The sequence below is a fragment of the Engystomops pustulosus genome, chromosome 11 (genome assembly GCF_040894005.1).
Source record: "Engystomops pustulosus chromosome 11, aEngPut4.maternal, whole genome shotgun sequence".
In the NCBI taxonomy this organism is placed as follows: Eukaryota; Metazoa; Chordata; class Amphibia; order Anura; family Leptodactylidae; genus Engystomops; species Engystomops pustulosus.
This window is the reverse complement of record NC_092421.1, coordinates 78,804,157-78,825,278: the sequence shown is the minus strand read 5'-3', so window position 1 is coordinate 78,825,278 and position 21,122 is coordinate 78,804,157. Positions and strand designations below refer to the sequence as shown.

The following is a 21,122-nucleotide window of genomic DNA, read 5'->3' as shown; positions in this document are numbered from 1 at the left end:
TGCTGATCTTGCGGCACAATTTTGTTTTTAAATTCCGCGGTTTTTCTGAATCAGTCGGGTTGTCTGACGGCCACGCCCCCCCCCCGTTTTCTGTTGCATGCAAGCCGGCGCCAATGCACCACAATCCAATCACATGCGCCAAAAACCCGGGGCAATTCGGCGCAAAAAGGAGATATTCGGGAAACCCGACAGAATCGCGGTCCGCGGACCCTTAGTAAATGTGCCCCAGAGTGTGATTTCTTTCTGTCCTGTGAAATATTAGACAAACAGTTTGAGTATGGAGTTCCCCTTTAAGGCTCTTTGCATGCTGCATTGATGCCAGTGTAATAAGAAAAAGTAGCTAGTCGTGGGGACTGAACTGTGCATCACACAAACAACCTATTGACCTGCAGGGGAATTGGAAACATATTGTTAGGTCCCACCGTATAACAGGGATCTCAGTAATATTGGGGGGGAAGGGAATCACAGGTATCGTTGGGGAAAAAATTAATAAAATGTAACTTTTAATGGATATACGTTAAAAAAAGAAAAAACTCTCCAATGTGTGCATCAGTGTGTACAGGACTGGTAAAAACGTGACACGCTGTCACAAATGATAGATAGAACGGACTGTTCCAGCTCAGAGAGCGCACCCTATATGTAATGTTAGCAGGTGCAGGTTAGCTCAGTGGCCAGTAGGCAGGTAGATCTACAGCATATAGAGATGCTCCGGTTGCCCCGTAATCTCATCTGTATACGATAAGGCAACTACGGAGATTATTTCCTGCTCATAGAGAGTCCTAGTGTGCTACAATAACTATTGTCCTAACTTCTCATCTCTCCACCTCTACGCGTTTCGCCCCTGATGGTGGGGCTCGTCAGGAGAACCGTAGAGGATGAGATTACGTAGAATGAAAATTTGTATTCTAAATTCATTCAGGACACAGAAAATAAGAAAGGGATAGCTGGCGTCCTGATGGTGGGCGCCAGCGTGTGATAGTGGTAGCCGCCAGCGCGGCGGATTAGCTGGAGTATAAGTCCAGAAGGCTCCGCCTTGTGGGCCAGACGCGTCACGTCATTGGAGGAAAAACCTAGTCTCGTCCAATAGAGGGAATGGGTGGTACGTGTGACGTATTGAACCCACCCATTTCTTAGTGATAGGTTGGCACATACGGGAAGGTGGTAACAGACTAGCCAGACTGCGCCCATTCCGATGTGTAACGCTGTAAGGCCGCCTCTACGGTCGTGATAGGGCGCCGCAGCACTGGGTGGTAACCATAACAAACCGTCCAGATTCCAAGCACCTTCAGGAACAGAGTCCCATCGTTGTTGGGGTCGTGACTGGATGTCAATATTCTGGTAAGTGTCATGTCTCTGGATCGCGACCAGGAGGATCATAGCAGGGTAAAAGTGATGATATATAGGGACCATTACTCCGATAACCATAACCAGAGCAGTACGGCCCCAAATATCATTATAAAAATATCCATAAGTTAAATAGGGTAGTAGTACCGATAAATCAAATCGGCTCAGTAATAGTGAAACTTGGGCCGAAAGAGATATAAGGTATGTACATCTATAAGTCAATTGCATAAATACCAAACAGTAATCGAACGTGCCATGATGCACTTCATGGGATAAAAACCCCTTTGTGATATCCTCAAGAGATAACAGTAAGGAGGACTGGTTTATATGAATGGTGCAAAAGAGATGTTATCATTTAGACCCTCCGGTTTCACGCACTTCATCCGGAAGATCCATTGGGCTTCCTTCCTTAAAATGTTGTTGTTCCAGTCCCCTCTTCTGGGAGACGGTCGAATTGTATCTTTGGGAAATACCAAACTTAGCTCCACAGTGACTTGAATCTCAGTAATATTGGCAGGGAAAATATTGTACCCAACAGGGGGGTGACTTACATGAAACTTTAAAAAGAAACCTTAGTGGGGTTGTTCAAAATTACCTTCTTAGTAAGGTAGGTCTCTTAATGAAGAGATAATCCGCTACCATTTACTCATCCAGGCACTGTGACTGTGATAATCTTCTGATATTTGTTAGCCATGGCCTCCTTCCTTCCAAAATCAACTTTTAAAATTCTGCTAATAAGTCTGAGGGCTACCTTAGCCTCTCTTGGATCTGGCTTTACAGAGTGTTACACTGTCTCTCCCTGCTTCCTCAGCACTTGTGCCATGAGCAGGAAGTGCTGATGGAACAAGGGGTGAGACTGTGTAACAGCCTGAAAAGACAGATCATAGAAGGCTTGGGTAGCCCCCTAATTGTGGCCATAATTTGAAATGGAGCAGAGAGGGGGGCACAATAAGGGGGATCAGATAATAAGGAAGTGAAGGAGAAGAGGGGGGGGGGGGCAATAAGGGGGGAGAGGGGGGGGGGGGGGTCAGAGAAAGAGACTCCAATAAGAAGGAAAGTGGGCATTGTACAGGGTGAGAATACATAGTTAAAGAGACATTACTCTAGATATTATACTGCCTGGGAATACTAGAGGGAAGAGTTTGGCATAAGGGCTGTCGTTTACTATGCAAAAACAACTTTGTGTCCCTCTTTTTTCAACTAAGAGGGAGGGAGATATGCCGGACGGACTATGTACCGAAACTTCCTATGCTACTGTAAGATTACGTCAGGCAGAGGGGGACTAAAGTGCTGAGAAAGCAGAGGGGAAAGGATGACAGTGTAACAGCTTGTGAAGCTGCAGTACTGAGAGGCTCTGGTAACTACCCCAGGAGCACTCAGGCTCTTAAGCATAATTTAAAAGTTGACTTTAAAAGGAAGCATAACAAGATGATTACCACAGTCATAGTGCCTGGATCCATGAGTTTATCATGATGGATTTTGATGTTAGATTTCCTAGATTTCCAGGCTTTATTTGATTGCAAGGAATTCACAACACCCAAACAACTGCTTGTCAAAGCACTGATGTAAAAAATGCAAAAACAAAATGTAATAAAATTTAAATGAACTTATTAGAAATGAATTGCATGACATCAGAGATAAAACAATCATGTACAAATACTGGTCGTAAGAGGGTTAATAATTGTTCGAGTAATAAAGTTTGTCCTATTGAACAGCACGTCACGTGATATAGAATTTACGAGAATAAACTTTATTCCTCTGAACTTCCAATTGCATTTGTCGTTGTGTCTGCGCTTCCGTCTTACAAAGGGCCTATGGGCGGCCATATTTGTGTAGCCTGCTTCAGCGCAATTGACAAGGAGGTTGGAAGCCGCGGGGGGATACAGGAAGCGGACGCCGAGGTTTGTTCTCTGTGCCAAGCTCGTTCTGTCACGTGATGTGTGGTGTTTGCGCAGGCGCAGTAGTGCAGCCGCCTTCTGTCCCCGGTATCTGGCAGCAGAGTGATGGCTGAGGCGCAGGACTCGCTCCTGGGGCTGGTGGAGGAATTCGTGTCGGGACAGCAGGACAGTAAGGCCGCGGAGGTGGCGGCAGGTAGGATGTCAAGCACACAGGACCTTCCTCATGGTTGACATGATGGCTTACAGGCTGTGCAACATGTGACTGCCTCATTATTTACATGCACGTGACTTCTATGGCCTCGTTCACATTATGCGCGACATAAAATAGCGCGTGTCTCCTGCAAAACCTGCGCCAGTACCTGACTACTTAAAGGGATTGTTCATCATTTAGATAACTTGCTCCATGTTACTAATAAAGTGTCTGCATAACAGTAATACAAAGTTCTGCAACTTTCTCCTACACTTTGGTCATTCTTCAGCATTTGTGAGACTCCGCTTGCTGTCAGTGAATGGAAGCAGGCTCTTCTACATCTCCAGGTGTTAAAGGAACGCTCCAGTCACAGCTGCATTGGATTTTACACTGTGCAGGGGGGAGCATGACTCCAAGTTCTAGGAATACAATGACAATGAGTCCTGCTCCTCCCTGTAGCCCATGGACCGTGTGTTCTTCAGCGACTGGATTGTCCCTTTAAGCCTGTAATTCTTTCCAATAGTTTGCTCCCATTGTATATAATCTATAAAGTCTTCACCTTTACTGATACATTCTACCTGCACTGATACATTGTAGCAAACCTCCTGTCTTCTGCTTTTACATCATTCAGTCTGGGTTTACTTAGTCAGGTCCCATCAGCTCATTCTTATAAGGGTCCCCTGTTGTTGGTATTGTTAAGGAACCCCAGACTCTCAGATGGCCAGTCAGACGGGTACCCCCATATCCAGTGTATGCGGAAATTAATTAGTCATTTAAAATTGGCAAAATTTAGAAGATGTTGCCTTTTCATTCCACCAATGAAGTGTCCTGAGTAAGGAGCCCCCACTCAGTCCACATTTTATTTGTTCTAATTGGATGAATAGATGGAAATTTACCGTACATATCATATAAACGTATAGCAAAAAGTTCTAAAACTCCAAGACCCTACTTTACTCTGCCGTGACTGAAGCTCCTGCTTTCTGTCAGTGAATGGAGTCCTGCGCTGTTACTATAGAAAGTCCGGTGATGCACCAGACCACATCGGGTATGGGGGTGATCTATTATTATTCTAAAAAAGACTTTATAAAGATATTTACTATGTGAACAGGTCGCAGCCCTGCCTCGTATATCACTGTATGGTCCAAATGACCTTTTTCCTTATTATTTGGGTTAGTAATTTTGTCAGAATATTAACCGGTTAAGGACCGGGCCCTTTCCTGTTTTTTCATTTCCATTTTTCACTCCCCACCTTCAAAAATCTATACCTTTTTTATTTTTACACGTAAAGAGCTGTGTGACGGCTTGTTTTCTGCGTAACAAATTGCACTTCATAATGATGGTATTGAATATTCCATGCCATGTACTCGGAAGCGGGAAAAAAATTCCAAATGCAGCGAAAATGGTGAAAAAACGCATTTGCGCCATTTTCTTGTGGGCTTGGATATTACGTCTTTCACTGAGCGCCCCAAATGACATGTCTACTTTATTCTTTGGGTCGGTACGATTAAGGGGATACCAAATTTGTAAAGGTTTTATAATGTTTTCATACATTTAAAATTAAAGCCTCCTGTACAAAAATAATTTTTTTGATTTTGCCAAATTCTGGCGCTAATAACTTTTTTTTATACTTCGATGTACGGAGCTGTGGGTGGTGTCATTTTTTGCGAAAATTTGATAATATTTTCAATGATATCATTTTTAGGACTGTACGACCTTTTGATCACTTTTTATAGATTTTTTTTAATATTTTTCAAAATGGCAAAAAAATGCCATTTTCGACTTTGGGCGCTATTTTCCGTTACGGGGTTAAACGCATTGAAAAACCGTTATCATATTTTGATAGATCGGGCATTTTCGGACGCGTCGATACCTAATGTGTTTATGATTTTTACTGTTTATTTATATTTATATCAGTTCTAGGGAAAGGGGGGTGATTTGAAATTTTAGGTTTTTTTATTATAATTTTTTTTTTTTTTTTTTAAATTTTTACTATTTTTCAGACTCCCTAGGGTACTGCAATATGGCAGTATATGGGGATTTTACTCCTCATTCAGCACATTGTAGTGAAGGGGTTAAAACGAAATAGCCTCAGGTCTTCGGAAGACCCGAGGCTACCATGGAGAAGGATCACCGCTCCCCGATGACGTCACGGGGAGCGGCGATCTCAGGTAAGATGGGATCTGGGTATCTTTTTGAGGCTGCCGGTAGCTGTGCCGGCAGCCATCGCTGTCATATCACCCGTGATCGGTGCTAGCACCGATCGCGGATGTTACCGGTAAGCCTTTGCTGCAATATGCAGCAAAGACTTACCGGCTATGGAGAGGACTCAGCCCGTGAGCCCTCTCCATGCAGCGCAACCCGACCGTCGCCGTGAATACACGGCGGGCGGTCGCGAACTGTTTAAGACACGCATACAATATGCAGCATCACTATGACTCTTGGGTGTCTGGACTAGTATGGCGCCAATGTTTGGCCATGGCACTAAAAATGTTTAGAGCTGTGATGGGTGCCAGTCTAATATGATATAGCGATCACCCTCTGAGAGGGGGAGGGGATAGCGCTGCTCCTTTCCATAGGAAATGGCGCAGCACAGCCTTACACCCTGGGAATGATGGTGCATGCTTTACCTTTCCCCACGTACAGTGCAGTACCGCCGCTGGATCGCCATAGTCGTCTATGGGGATGTATATCGGCCTGCAAATTTGCGGCGGATAAATGTCCCAACGACGGCACTGTCAATGTGACTTTAGGGTCAAAACCAACTTCGGCCTCCCATTTGATATAAATTTGAGATGTTTTATGTCATAAATTTTCTCAATGGAGTTAAAAACCAGTGTTCGAACTCGGCCTTCACCATCTGCAAGTCCAACAGCCGCATAAGTGGCGGAATAGGACTGACCCATCTATATGGCCATAACAGAAGTCCTCCGGAGCCGTGACCTGGTATCTGTCACTGTGCAGCCACGTGTGACCCAGTAAAATCTGCGCAGGAGGGCGACAGCGGTCATTTGATCTGTAACTACAAAGCTAAGATACCAGCGAACTCCGGCTGTGCGAGAGACTCTGCCGCACGCAGTGTCGCACATCTGAGCCCTGTGCGAGCAGGAAGACGACTGATAAAATCTGATAATTAAGGATCATATTGCAGGAATCTAATTACCATATTTATGCAACGTTTGGCCGGAGGAGGATTAGACAGGGATTTTATGTCCGCACATCAAAATGTAGATAAAATGTAACTCTTTTATGATGCCGCCCAGGGGCTTTGTTTTCGCAGGTTGAAACATTTGTTGCAGTTTTGGTTTATAAGTCACAACTAGAGGTTCCCTGATGTTGTGCTGTGGAACTTGTGGATCCTCAGGTGTGGTGGGAACTACAACACCCATCGTGGCAGATCTATAGAACACCCCAGAAATTGGGCCAATCCTGAAGAATGTGTCGCATCCCTCTGAATTATGAGGGCGGATTACAGGGTTTTTTCTAGTGCATGGTTATAGAAATGATAATGGTGCAAATTTCAAAAAATGTACCCAATCAGAGAGCACTATTCCAAACGTTGTCGAGTCTGGAGGTCAGCAATCTCCATCAGCTCCATAGAGATGAACCGGGTGGTCCACGCATGCGTGACAGGCTGCTTGAGGAGCGACAAGGGATCCAACGGCACTACCCCCATCCATTCTCGTGAACTGTGGGGGTCTCATCACTGAGACCCCCACCGATCTCCAAGTTTGGCCCCATTCTTTGGATAGGACATAACTTGTTTCGTGGGAAAAACCCTTCAAGTCTCCACTGCCACAATAAGGCTATGCAGAATGGAGATGGTAAAGGACGAGATGATACCATGTGGAAGGCTGCACCAATATGTGAGGTTATTTGGCTATAATTCAGCACAAAGTAGTAGGCCTCAGTAGGTGTAGATGGCCTATTTAACCTTAAAGAGAACACGTCACCAAGTTTTATCCCACCAAACTACTAGTTCCCTCAGGTAGGGTATGAAATGTCCAGTCTATATATCTCCCAAAGTCACTTAAATATGACTCTTCTCACCTTGTTCTCACATGAGATGAGTCAAGTTTATTGGCTGCCAGGGGTAGTGTCGCTTCAGAAGCCTGTATCTTTGGTTCTATAGCACCTAGAAATATTCTCTTTGTGTCATATTAAAGATAAGTATCTCATCTTTCCGATCACATCAGGAGCTACAGAACTGGAGATACAGGCAGCTAAAACCATATTTGCAAATGTAATCTGCAGATGAAGATCAAGTTTCTGCCTATTTTTTAAGTGTCTGCATGTTCTGTTCTGTAGATGACAGAACCCTACACTTCTAAAGTCTAAAAAATGAGATTTTTATCTTCATATAACCCAAAAATCTTGTTTCTAGGTGCAGTAGCAAAGTAGATAGGGGGACTGCAGACTTTAAACTTAATTAATCTCATGTGAAAACGAGGTGAGAAGAGTCATATTTGACCTTGGAGGAGATTTTTTTTTATTGGTAGATTGGTGAGATGTCACATAAAAGATTGAATACTTGAAAGAACATTTTATCCACTACTTGTGACAGGTTCCCTTTAACACACTAGTAGTAGGGGGCAGTGAACTCCTCATAGTCCGCCAGGGCCTTCGCTAGGAAAGTCTGGATCCGGAGCGCCAAAGAGGTCCCTGCCCAATCCCTACCCCGGGCTTTGGAAGACATCCTATGCCGGGTGTCCGGGATTCGCTGTGAGGCTGTGGAGGACATGGCAGCAATTACTAAATGTGCATCTAATTTGCATCATACAACACGATGTTAATGTAACGTTGGCACAGTTTCAACACATTTTGCTGCTAATGAATGTAAGTCTTGCAAGGAGCTGTCTGGGGCATTTAGAGAGGAGAACAAGGGCATAGGATCACAAAGAAGACCTAGTCATGTCACCCCAGGTCACCTACACTTACTCCTGTCTGCAAACTAATTTGCTTGAACAATAGGTAACCCACATGTCTGCGGCCTCCCAGCGGCAGAGCATCGCGCCTCGGGAATACAACCTGCTAATTGCTAATGAAGAAGCGACGGCACATTGCTCATTACTGGTGTTGTGCATCTGCGAGACCGGCCGCACCTAAGTAATAGAGCAAATTACTGCCCAGCGGGAGACCCCAAAATATGCAGAATGTACATTGTACTTGTGCCCAGCTGCTGTTATGTGTAGTGCACAGGGATTTAGAGGGGATGTCTAGGACTGAAAAAACATGGAAAAAACACTCTATTGGTAAAGCAGGCTGTATGTGTATTGCAGCTTAAATCAAATTCAATGTATCATTGGCTAAGAGAATAGTGTAACATGCTGATTGGTGAGGATCTTACTACTGAGACCCCACAATCATAACAGAGGTCCCCGGGAAGTCACATTCATTCTTCAAGTCAATAGCGCTGATTTGCAATACCATGGACAGTCACTATACAATGTACGGCGCTGTGCTTGTTAAAGGGGGTTTCCGAGGTTGAAAAACATGGCTGCTTACTTCCAAAAACAACGCCACACCTGACCGTGGCCAGTGCTGGTATTGCAGCTCAGCTGTATAGAAATGAATGGAGCTTATTTGCAATACCAGGCACTACCCATGGTCAAGTGTGGCGCTGTTTTTGGAAGAAAACAGCCATGTTTTTCGTCCTTGGGAGAATCCTTCTTAAGTAGTGAAGAGGCCATAGCACACTTCTTAGAATATACCTTTAATATCCTGGTCTTGGCTAAGGTTGAAGGCACCTAATATGACTTTCTATGTTCCCTGCAGGTGTGAAGGATGGGCTGTTCACAGTGTTGCAGTTGGTGGAAGCTCTGGGGTAAGTTTTGGAGATATTTTTGTATCTTTTGTCACTTTGGTTTATGACACAGGTGACCGTATTCAAGGATTCCAGCTCCAGTCAATAAATTAGAGAATTCTCGTAAAGCTCGCACTATAACCTGGAAATACCAGTCCGCGTGATCTCCTGATTCAGCTGCTCCACGTGTTATATTGCTGTGACAGCTGCAGGATTTTCAAGGAAGTCATCATATAAAGAAATTTACCAGGTGCTGGGGTGCAGTCCAGAGGATGAAAAATATGGCTGCTTTCTTTCAAACACCGCTCCTCTCCTGCCCACATGGTGTGTGGTATTCCAACTAAGCTTCATTTATTTTTATAGAACTGAGCTGCAATACCAGCACAGACCATGGTCAGGTGTGGCGCTGTTGTTTTGTTTTTAACCTTTTGACAATCCCCACCAGGGATGTAACAAGCTGTCTGCCCCTCGGTGACATCACATGACCAGGGATGTAAGGTGCTGTGCACCTGGGTGACATCACATGACCAGGGATGTAAGGTGTTGTGCACCTGGGTGACATCACATGACCAGGGATATAACGAGCCGTGCATCTGGGTGACATCACATGACCAGGGATGTAAGGTGCCATGCACCTGGGTGACATCACATGACCAGGGATGTAAGGTGCCATGCACCTGGGTGACATCACATGACCAGGGATATTAGGTGCCATGCACCTGGGTGACATCACATGACCAGGGATGTAAGGTGCCGTGCACCTGGGTGACATCACATGACCAGGGATATTAGGTGCCATGCACCTGGGTGACATCACATGACCAGGGATGTAAGGTGCCGTGCACCTGGGTGACATCACATGACCAGGGAATTGAGGTGCCATCACATGACCAGTATTTATCCACAGGAAGTAAACAATGAAGACAGGAAGCAGAGATCTAGAAAAATGTTTGGAATTTATACAGAAAGTATATTGGAAAAATGTGGTATAAATTTTTAGTTACATAAACGATATCAATTATTTGCTAAAAGTGGACGAGACCTTTAAAGCTTTCTCCTTATTCTCGATCTTCAGGATGGGAATAACAAGATAATTGGGGAGAGTCTGACTACGTGGACCCCCTCACTGATCACAAGAACTGCACTCCCAGCGATGCAGAGAAGGTCCCATTCCCATTAATAGGTGGAGCAGTAGGAGGAGGATGTGTCTTGCCGCTCTATTCAATAGTATAGGAGTGTCGAAAATTGGCAAGCACAGCGCCCGGGTACCGCTGACACTCACAATGATGGTGAACAGCAGTGTTGAAGATACCAGAGAGCCATGCTCGTTATTTCTGACAATCCCATTAATGGAGCCCGTTTTCTATGGTTTGATGGGGTCCAGTTCTTGTGATCAGTGGGGGTGGGGAGCCTCGCTGGACCCTCACCGATAAGCTTGTAAATATGGTTTAAGTTTCCTCTGACTGATGATTAATAGTAGCTGCTCCATTTCTCATACATTATTTGTACTTTTATTATTGCACAGATCCTGCCTGGCAAACACTGAACCCAGAACCAGAGGTCGCGGAGTGCAGCTCCTGTCGCAGGTCTTACTCCAGTGCTATGCCAACCTGAGAGAGAAAGAAGGTAGATCCCCTCGGTGCACCTAGCATGCTCCAGTCCTCCGCCAGGACACATTGGAATTTGCAGGGATGATCCCGCTGTGTAGCAGCAGATGCTTAGATTGATGTAAAAGCCGTTCTGTTCCTTTGTAATTGTCTGATAATGGGCACGGGCAGATGGGTTTTATCGCTGTGCCGGGCGCTGCGGCCTGGATTATGCTCATTGTGCACTGGCACCAGGACAATGGAGCAGGAAGCATCGAGCGAGCGCAGCAAAACAAGGATGAAAAAGGCTGAATATGAAATTACTACGATCAAAGGCTGCGGATGTCTTTATGATGTGGACGCACTCATTATCTGGTGGGAGCCCCCGGATCACGGCGAGAGCCCCCGAGTCCCAGCGGGAGCCCCCAAAACTACTGGCTATGAAAAGCCGCAAGCATCTATCCAGCTAGGTCGTGTGCAAAGCAGTGAAAACATGAAAATTAGGAAATAAAAACAATACGATTTTTGTTATGTGGCTCCAGGTCCTATACAGATATTGACTGACACAGTCCATTTACACTCTAGATTAAGAATTTAGTCTCCGGATTGTATTCATTATTCTAGGAAAGATGGGTGACACTTTAGGTGTGAGCTGCGATGCTCAGGGTTTTATATATGTTCTGATTGTGTTGTTTTTGTTTTGTTTTTTTTTTCTTATTTTTAAAAGTGGAAGTCTTAGTTGTGTTTTATGAAAACCGACTCAAGGATCACCATGTCATTACTCCGCACGTCCTCCAGGGGCTCAAGGCGTTGGTGAGTTTGCTCATGTAAACCTGTTAATAAATACATAGTATCCCTCCACTTACACAAAGCTCTCATACTGCTAGGGACTTTACTGATAGATCCAGGCACCGTGGCTGTGGTATCTTCTTATATTTGATATCCATGCCATCCTTCCTTCTAAAAACATCTTTTAAAATTATTCCGATAAGCAAGAAGGGCTCTGGGGGCGTTAGCAGAGCCCCTTTCATGCTGTAGCGTTACAGACTGTTACACTGTGCAGGAGCACATCTCCTTCCTTTTCCCTGATGTAATATCACACAGTGGGAGGTGCTGAAGGAGAGGAGACAGTGTAACTGTCTGCGAAGATACAACATGGAGTGGCTCTGGTAACACCCCCCCCCCCAATTCCCTTAGGACTCATTAGCATAATCTTAAAAGAGTATTTTAGAAGGAAAGAAGCCATGAATAACAAATCTAAGAAGATACCACTGTCACGGCGCCTGTTACGGCAGTTACTCAGAGCAGAAGGGAGAAACTTCTGTTCAGTGCAGAGAGCTAAGAGGGCAGCAGTGTGATAAACCGGATACTAACCTAGTGTTTTCTCTGTTAGAGCATGTCCGTGGTGTTCCCTCCCGGTCTAGCAGTGTCCGTGCTGAAATCCGTATTCCAGGAAATCCACGTTCAGGTAAATATCTTCCATCATAGAATAGGACGGTGTGTAATTCCTGAGCAGGTGACTATTGTCTTTTCCTTCTCCTCCAGTCTCTAATGCAGCTGGACCGTCACACCGTCTACACCATCATCACTAATTTTATGAACAACAGGGAAGAAGGTATTTTCATAGAAATCTCGATCCTGTTCTGAATGTTTACTATATATAACGTTTCAACAAACTTTGTATAAATCAGAGGTGCAAGTGAAACTGTGTATACAGGCGGTCCCCAACTTAAAGGACACCCAACTTACAGACGAACCCTGGTTACAGATGGACTTCTCTCCCATCTGTGACCTCTGGTGAAGTCTCTGGATGTTACTATAGTCCCAGACTGCAATGATCAGCTGTAAGATGTCTGTAATGAAGCTTTATTGATAATCCTTGACCCCATTACAGCAAAGAAATTTTGAAACTCCAATTGTCACTGGGACAAAAACAAAATTGTCTGAAGCTACAGTTGAGCTACAATGGATATACAGTTCCGACTTGCATAAAAAATTCAACTAAGAACAAACCCAAAGAACCTATCCTTTATGTAACCAGGGGATTGCCCCTATTAAGGACGCCTGACTTACAGACGACCCCTACTTAAAGACTGACCTCTCTGCCCTCTGTGACCTCGGTGAAGCTTGCTGAATGCTGTGAATGATCAGCTGTAAAGTGTCAGTGATGAAGCTTTATTGATAATTCTTGGTCCCATTGTAGCAAAAATTTGTTCCTGGGGCAAAAAAAATTGTCTTATATTTCATCAGAGGAAAGTGATTCTTTCTCCTCTTACTTTGCTTCTCTCATTCACCTTTCCTATATCCACTCTGAAATCAATGACAACACATGGACAGGGGATCAGATGAGTTATCAGAGCAAATAGAAGTCTATGGTGAGGCAGGGTCGGCGCAGCGGCAGGGTCGGCGCAGCGGCAGGGTCGGCGCAGCGGCTCAGCGATAACTTATGTCAAGCTTTTTCTCCTGATTCTTGCAGTGCTCAAGCCCCGTATTTAGTTTGTCAGTTTCTGAAGCAGCTAAACCATTTTAACTATTTTTCTGCAGAGCTAAAGAGCCTCGGAGCAGATTTTACATTTGGTTTCATTCAAGTCATGGATGGAGAAAAGGATCCAAGGAACCTCCTGGTGGCTTTCCGCATTGTGCAGAACATCATTACCAAGGGCTATGCTCTGGGTAAGGGCTTTATGCTTGTAGATAACACTGTGCTGCGTGTATGTGTGTGTTGGTGTGATGTGAGTTCTTTATCAGAGGCCGAGCTGGAGTGACTGTCCCATCTCATCTTGGCTCAGTGGAACAAGTTAATGTTCAGCTGAGTTGGGTTTGGGCTACTAAATATGGCTGATGAGAGGATTGAACTCTATAGATTCAACTTACCACCTGCTCTAAGACTAGAAGAGTAGCGTCTCTGTAGCGTGATCAATCACAGCAAGAATTAGCTGGTGACATCTTAGTGATGTGATTGCTGACCTGTATGTGGTTACTGCAGAGTTTAGTTGTGTCCCTAAAGGGAACCTGTCACCAGGTTTTACCCCACTAACCTACCAGCCCCCTTAAAGGGAACCTGTCATTAGAAATTGGCCTAATAAACCGCTATCAGTATGTTGTCAAGTGGCTTAGCAGCTTCTAGATTATGTTTCTTTCATGGCCCGAAACCAGAAAATCAACTGTAAATTTGTTTTCTGAAGTCAAGGAGGCGGAGACTTTAACACTGAAGTCAAGCTTTGCCAGCCTTAAAATGTCCCTTTCACTGAAATTAATGGTGTTGTGTTCAGGAACAGCACTGATCAGATTTTCCAAGGTCTGGCACATGTCAGTAACATGGGAGGAGGAGTATAGAGGCAGGGAGAGTTTGACTTCAATGTTAAACGCTCCACCTCCCTGACTTTATACATAAAACTTACATATAACTTCAAAGTTGACTTTCTGAATGATGCCACCAAACTAAGCCATGAAAGAAACATTAAAGAGCTGTTCAACTACTTGATAACATACTGGTAGGGGTTTATTAGGCCAACTTCTGATGACAGGTTCCCTTTAGTTGAGAATAAAATGTCCTTTCTAGAATTCCCTCTTTCATGTAAAATCTCACCCATTTATCTATAAAATAATCTCCCCCCAAAGTCAGACAAATTTGACTCTTCTCCCACATTTACACACAAGATGAGTCAGGTTTTGTGGTTGCAGGTGTAGCGTCCCTATCTTTGCTTCTATAGCACCTATAAACAAGCTTTGTGTCATATTAAAGATAAGAATCTCATCTTTCAGATCACTACAGGCTTATGGTTTTGTGAGGTACAGACCCCAAGATAGCAGCAGCTAAAAACATAGTTCAAAGCACAAGGTAGCAAAAGAGGCGTGGTTTTCCTTATTCCATCCAGGAAAACTTATTTGCATATTTACCCAGAATTCATTAGTGGAGCGTGAATGGCTATAAGTCTCCATGTGCCTACTTCCTGACCCTAAGCTGCAGATAATGATACAGCCCTCCCCCTATTTTTTAACTGTTCGTATGTCCATTTCTGTATGTCATAAAACCAAAACCGGGGGTCGCCTAAAGCCATCGGAGATGCAATTTTACTGTGTTTTTACTGCGACTTGCATGGTTTGGGGTCACCACAGCATGAGGAACTGTATTGCGGGGTCACAGCATTAGAAAGGTTGAGAACCACTGATGTAGCCAGTGTTAGTTGTTGTCCCTGGAGAGATGTGTAAATACCCTTGTGTGTGAAAAATGTATTACATTCCAGGATTGTGGCTGGACTTGGAACACGGTTGTGCACAGGTGTATGAGATCTTAAAAGCATAGCCCCTCCCCTCTCCTCTGAGTAATTGCATTAGCAGGTTTCTGGTTGGTTGTTACAGTGGGGGAGGGACATCTGAGCAGTTTAGTGCAGGGACCTACGAGCACAGCATTGTGACATCCTCCAGAGTCCAGCTACAATCCTGGAATATAAATCTGTACATCACAGTCCTGCTGCTACGAACAACTTGGATATTGTCCCTGGAGAGTTATGTAACCAGACTTTTGTGTAAGTTTTTCGGAGCAGCAGGACTGTGATGTACAGATTTATATTCCAGGATTGTAGCTGGACTCTGGAGGATGTCCTCACACTGCTGTGCTCCTAGATCTCTGCACTAAACCGCTCAGTTGTCCCTCCCCCACTGTAACATCCAACCAAAAACCTGCTACTGCGATTACTCAGAGGAGAGAGGAGGGGGTATGCTTTGAGATCTCCTCCTGTGCACAACCGTGCTCCAAGTCCAGCTACAATCCTGGAATACAAATCCATACATCACAGTCCTGCTGCTACTAACAACTTACACAAAAGTCTGGTTACATAACTCTCCAGGGACAATACCTAACACGGTCTTCAGCTTTGTATGGTCAGAGCTGCTGATAGACTCCTTTAAGCAGGATTTATTACAGTCCAGATCTATTTCTTGATAAAGCTGCGGTTAACCATTACCACAATATAAAATCACTTTGCTGTGACCCGGGGCTTTATCATCTAATGTGCAGAAATATTGCTGATAACTTTGTTTGACTTAACCTGATTGTGTTTGTGGACTGGATGGATTTGTTAGATGTTGTCAGCCTTTTGCCTACATAAGAGGAAACACTTACCCATCACCTGGTAGACGATGTGATCTTATGTTACATCCCAAGACCCATAATAGTCACAGATAAAACGAGAGCCCATTGAGTTCAATAATGATAATCTTTATTTATATAGCGCCATCATATTCTGTAGCGCTTTACAAATCATAGGGGACATATACAAATATAATAATATCCTCATAGACTGTAAGCTCTTATGTCACCCCCTCATCCTCATAGACTGTAAGCTCTTATGTCACCCCCTCATCTTCATAGACTGTTAGCTCTTGTGTCACCCCCTCATCCTCATAGACTGTAAGCTCTTGTGTCACCCCCTCATCCTCAGTCTGTAAGCTCTTGTGTCACCCCTCATCCTCATAGACTGTAAGCTCTTGTGTCCTCCCCTCATCCTCATAGACTGTAAGCTCTTGTGTCACCCCCTCATCATCATAGACTGTAAGCTCTTGTGTCACCCCCTCATCATCATAGACTGTAAGCTCTTGTGTCCCTCTCATCCTCATAGACTGTAAGCTCTTGTGTCACCCCCTCATCCTCATAGACTGTAAGCTCTTGTCACTCCTCATCCTCATAGACTGTAAGCTCTTGTGTCCCCCCTCATCCTCATAGACTGTAAGCTCTTGTGTCACCCCCTCATCCTCATAGACTGTAAGCTCTTGTGTCCCCCCTCATCCTCATAGACTGTAAGCTCTTGTGTCACCCTCTCATCCTCATAGACTGTAAGCTCTTGTGTCACCCCCTCATCCTCATAGACTGTAAGCTCTTGTGTCACCCCCTCATCCTCATAGACTGTAAGCTCTTGTGTCACCCCCTCATCCTCATAGACTGTAAGCTCTTGTGTCACCCCCTCATCCTCAGTCTGTAAGCTCTTGTGTCACCCCTCATCCTCATAGACTGTAAGCTCTTGTGTCCTCCCCTCATCCTCATAGACTGTAAGCTCTTGTGTCACCCCCTCATCCTCATAGACTGTAAGCTCTTGTGTCACCCCCTCATCCTCATAGACTGTAAGCTCTTGTGTCACCTCCTCATCCTCATAGGCTGTAAGCTCTTGTGTCACCCCCTCATCCTCATAGACTGTAACCTCTTGTGTCACCCCCTCATCCTCATAGACTGTAAGCTCTTGTGTCACCCCCTCATCCTCATAGACTGTAAGCTCTTGTGTCACCCCCTCATCCTCATAGACTGTAAGCTCTTGTGTCACCCCCTCATCCTCATAGACTGTAAGCTCTTGTGTCACCCCCTCATCCTCATAGATTGTAAGCTCTTGTGTCATCCCTCATCCTCATAGACTGTAAGCTCTTGTGTCACCCCCTCATCCTCATAGACTGTAAGCTCTTATAGCGCCCCCTCATCCTCATAGACTGTAAGCTCTTGTGTCACCCCCTCATCATCATAGACTGTAAGCTCTTGTCACTCCTCATCCTCATAGACTGTAAGCTCTTGTGTCACCCCCTCATCCTCATAGACTGTAACCTCTTGTGTCACCCCCTCATCCTCATAGACTGTAAGCTCTTGTGTCACCCCCTCATCCTCATAGACTGTAAGCTCTTGTGTCACCCCCTCATCCTCATAGACTGTAAGCTCTTGTGTCACCCCCTCATCCTCATAGACTGTAAGCTCTTGTGTCACCCCCTCATCCTCATAGATTGTAAGCTCTTGTGTCATCCCTCATCCTCATAGACTGTAAGCTCTTGTGTCACCCCCTCATCCTCATAGACTGTAAGCTCTTATAGCGCCCCCTCATCCTCATAGACTGTAAGCTCTTGTGTCACCCCCTCATCATCATAGACTGTAAGCTCTTGTCACTCCTCATCCTCATAGACTGTAAGCTCTTGTGTCACCCCCTCATCCTCATAGACTGTAAGCTCTTGTCACTCCTCATCCTCAGACTGTAAGCTCTTGTGTCACCCCCTCATCCTCATAGACTGTAAGCTCTTGTCACTCCTCATCCTCATAGACTGTAAGCTCTTGTGTCATCCCCTCATCCTCATAGACTGTAAGCTCTTGTGTCCCCCCTCATCCTCATAGACTGTAAGCTCTTGTGTCACCCCCTCATCCTCATAGACTGTAAGCTCTTGTCACTCCTCATCCTCATAGACTGTAAGCTCTTGTGTCCCCCCTCATCCTCATAGACTGTAAGCTCTTGTGTCACCCCCTCATCCTCATAGACTGTAAGCTCTTGTTTCCCCCCTCATCCTCATAGACAGTAAGCTCTTGTGTCACCCTCTCATCCTCATAGACTGTAAGCTCTTGTGTCCCCCCTCATCCTCATAGACTGTAAGCTCTTGTGTCACCCCCTCATCCTCATAGACTGTAAGCTCTTGTGTCACCCTCTCTTCCTCATAGACTGTAAGCTCTTGTGTCACCCCCTCATCCTCATAGACTGTAAGCTCTTGTGTCACCCCCTCATCCTCATAGACTGTAAGCTCTTGTGTCACCCCCTCATCCTCATAGACTGTAAGCTCTTGTGTCATCCCTCATCCTCATAGACTGTAAGCTCTTGTTTCCCCCCTCATCCTCATAGACAGTAAGCTCTTGTGTCACCCTCTCATCCTCATAGACTGTAAGCTCTTGTGTCCCCCCTCATCCTCATAGACTGTAAGCTCTTGTGTCACCCCCTCATCCTCATAGACTGTAAGCTCTTGTGTCACCCTCTCTTCCTCATAGACTGTAAGCTCTTGTGTCACCCCCTCATCCTCATAGACTGTAAGCTCTTGTGTCACCCCCTCATCCTCATAGACTGTAAGCTCTTGTGTCACCCCCTCATCCTCATAGACTGTAAGCTCTTGTGTCACCCCCTCATCCTCATAGACTGTAAGCTCTTGTGTCACCCCCTCATCCTCATAGACTGTAAGCTCTTGTGTCACCCCCTCATCCTCATAGACTGTAAGCTCTTGTGTCACCCCCTCATCCTCATAGACTGTAAGCTCTTGTGTCACCCCCTCATCCTCATAGACTGTAAGCTCTTGTGTCACCCCCTCATCCTCATAGATTGTAAGCTCTTGTGTCACCCCCTCATCCTCATAGACTGTAAGCTCTTGTGTCCTCCCCTCATCCTCATAGACTGTAAGCTCTTGTGTCCTCCCCTCATCCTCATAGACTGTAAGCTCTTGTGTCACCCCCTCATCCTCATAGACTGTAAGCTCTTGTGTCACCCCCTCATCCTCATAGACTGTAAGCTCTTGTGTCACCCCCTCATCCTCATAGACTGTAAGCTCTTGTGTCACCCCCTCATCCTCATAGACTGTAAGCTCTTGTGTCCTCCCCTCATCCTCATAGACTGTAAGCTCTTGTGTCACCCCCTCATCCTCATAGACTGTAAGCTCTTGTGTCACCCCCTCATCCTCATAGACTGTAAGCTCTTGTGTCACCCCCTCATCCTCATAGATTGTAAGCTCTTGTGTCATCCCTCATCCTCATAGACTGTAAGCTCTTGTGTCACCCCCTCATCCTCATAGACTGTAAGCTCTTGTGTCCTCCCCTCATCCTCATAGACTGTAAGCTCTTGTGTCCTCCCCTCATCCTCATAGACTGTAAGCTCTTGTGTCACCCCCTCATCCTCATAGACTGTAAGCTCTTGTGTCACCCCCTCATCCTCATAGACTGTAAGCTCTTGTGTCACCCCCTCATCCTCATAGACTGTAAGCTCTTGTGTCACCCCCTCATCCTCATAGACTGTAAGCTCTTGTGTCACCCCCTCATCCTCATAGACTGTAAGCTCTTGTGTCACCCCCTCATCCTCATAGACTGTAAGCTCTTGTGTTCTTCGGAATAAGATTATTATTTTTATTTACAAACCGCAATGAAAATCTTGTAATTCTTTGTGTGGCCTGTGGAGGCGCTGCAGGGAATTGCGCAGCGGCTGTTTTGCAGTTCAATAGAACTTTTCCCAACAATTTTCTCAAAAACCACGAATAGTTGGGCAGGTCCATATATTTTGGTTCTGTTCTGGATTGATGTGTCCTCTCCCTTCCTGTAGGTCCGTTTGTGGAGGAATTATTTGAAGTGACGTCCTGTTATTTCCCCATTGATTTCACTCCTGTAAGTTGTTGCTGATGAGTTTTCTCTATTAAATGGCTGTGGTATTTTTGGGGTCCGAGTCACATATTTTGGGGTCTTTTTTTTCGTAGCCACCCAATGATCCACATGGGATTACCAGAGAAGATCTGATCGTGGGCCTCCGGGGCGTCCTGGCTGCTACCCCTCGTTTTGCTGAAGTAAGTCATTCTTGAATTCATTAGTGGAACTACAAATCCCAGCATGTCCTACACACCTACCCTTTACTGAGGTTTCTTCTTAAAGGGAACCTGTCACCAGGGACCTCATTTTCACTAACAATGATCATACTAAGGGGTCATAGAAGCCCATCACACCTGCAGTGCACATCGGCCTCTCTGCCTTTTCTAAGCATTTGCAGTACAATATAATTGTGTTATAATTTACCTTGCACCCTGACACAATCCTCTTTGTAGTACCAGGGGTTGGGCTTTGGTTGCGATGCATTTCAGAAAACAACATGTGACTTGTCTGTGCTGTGCTCAGCTCTCAGCCCCCACCTTTGTGATCCTGTAAAGCTCATCCCTCCCCTACTGATGTCAGCTCACCAGGATGTGACCTATGATGGAGCTGGAGGGAGGAGCTGTACAGGAACTCAAAGGTGGGGGCTGAGAGCTGAGGAGTCTGCAGCACAGACAAGTCACATGTTGTTTTTTGAAAGGCATCCAAACCCAAGCCCAACCCCAACCCCTGGGACTACACAGAGGATTCTGTAAGATACAATTATATTGTAATGCAAATGCAGAGAAGAGGCAGATGTGCACTGCAGGTGTGAGGGGCATCTGTAACCTGTCTTTAGTGAAAATGAGGTCCCTTTAAAGGGAATATATCTATATGTAAATTATAGACAGTGTTGGGTAGCAATCCTTGAGAAATGTGTAATTAGATGTGTTGTTAGTAGTAGCAAGACTGTGAAATATTTGTCCTCACAAATGCAGTGCTGACTGTAGCGAGTGTTAAGTATTGTCCCTGGAAAGATGTATAATCATACTTTGTGTGTGTTACTAGTAGCAGCAGAACTGTGAAACTATGAATTTATGTTCCAGGATTGCAGCTTCTCCAAGTGCACTGAGGCCATTCCCTACACTGCAGTGTTCTGTGCTCTGTTGCAAGTGTTAGGTATTGATGTGTA

The 21,122-nt window shown here is 45.1% G+C and overlaps 1 protein-coding gene across 1 annotated transcript in view; it reads left to right on the top strand.

Moving 5' to 3' along the window:
* Positions 1-3,223: 3,223 nt before the first annotated feature.
* The window catches only part of MMS19 (MMS19 homolog, cytosolic iron-sulfur assembly component), a 32,270-nt gene continuing 14,371 nt past the window's right edge, over positions 3,224-21,122 (top strand). Inside the window, exons 1-9 of the mRNA XM_072130879.1 lie at positions 3,224-3,435; positions 9,205-9,253; positions 10,758-10,858; positions 11,546-11,631; positions 12,212-12,286; positions 12,364-12,433; positions 13,363-13,491; positions 19,914-19,975; positions 20,065-20,151. Coding sequence (XP_071986980.1) covers positions 3,348-3,435; positions 9,205-9,253; positions 10,758-10,858; positions 11,546-11,631; positions 12,212-12,286; positions 12,364-12,433; positions 13,363-13,491; positions 19,914-19,975; positions 20,065-20,151 — 747 coding nt within the window. The 5' untranslated portion in view covers positions 3,224-3,347. The remainder of the gene's footprint in view (positions 3,436-9,204; positions 9,254-10,757; positions 10,859-11,545; positions 11,632-12,211; positions 12,287-12,363; positions 12,434-13,362; positions 13,492-19,913; positions 19,976-20,064; positions 20,152-21,122) is intronic.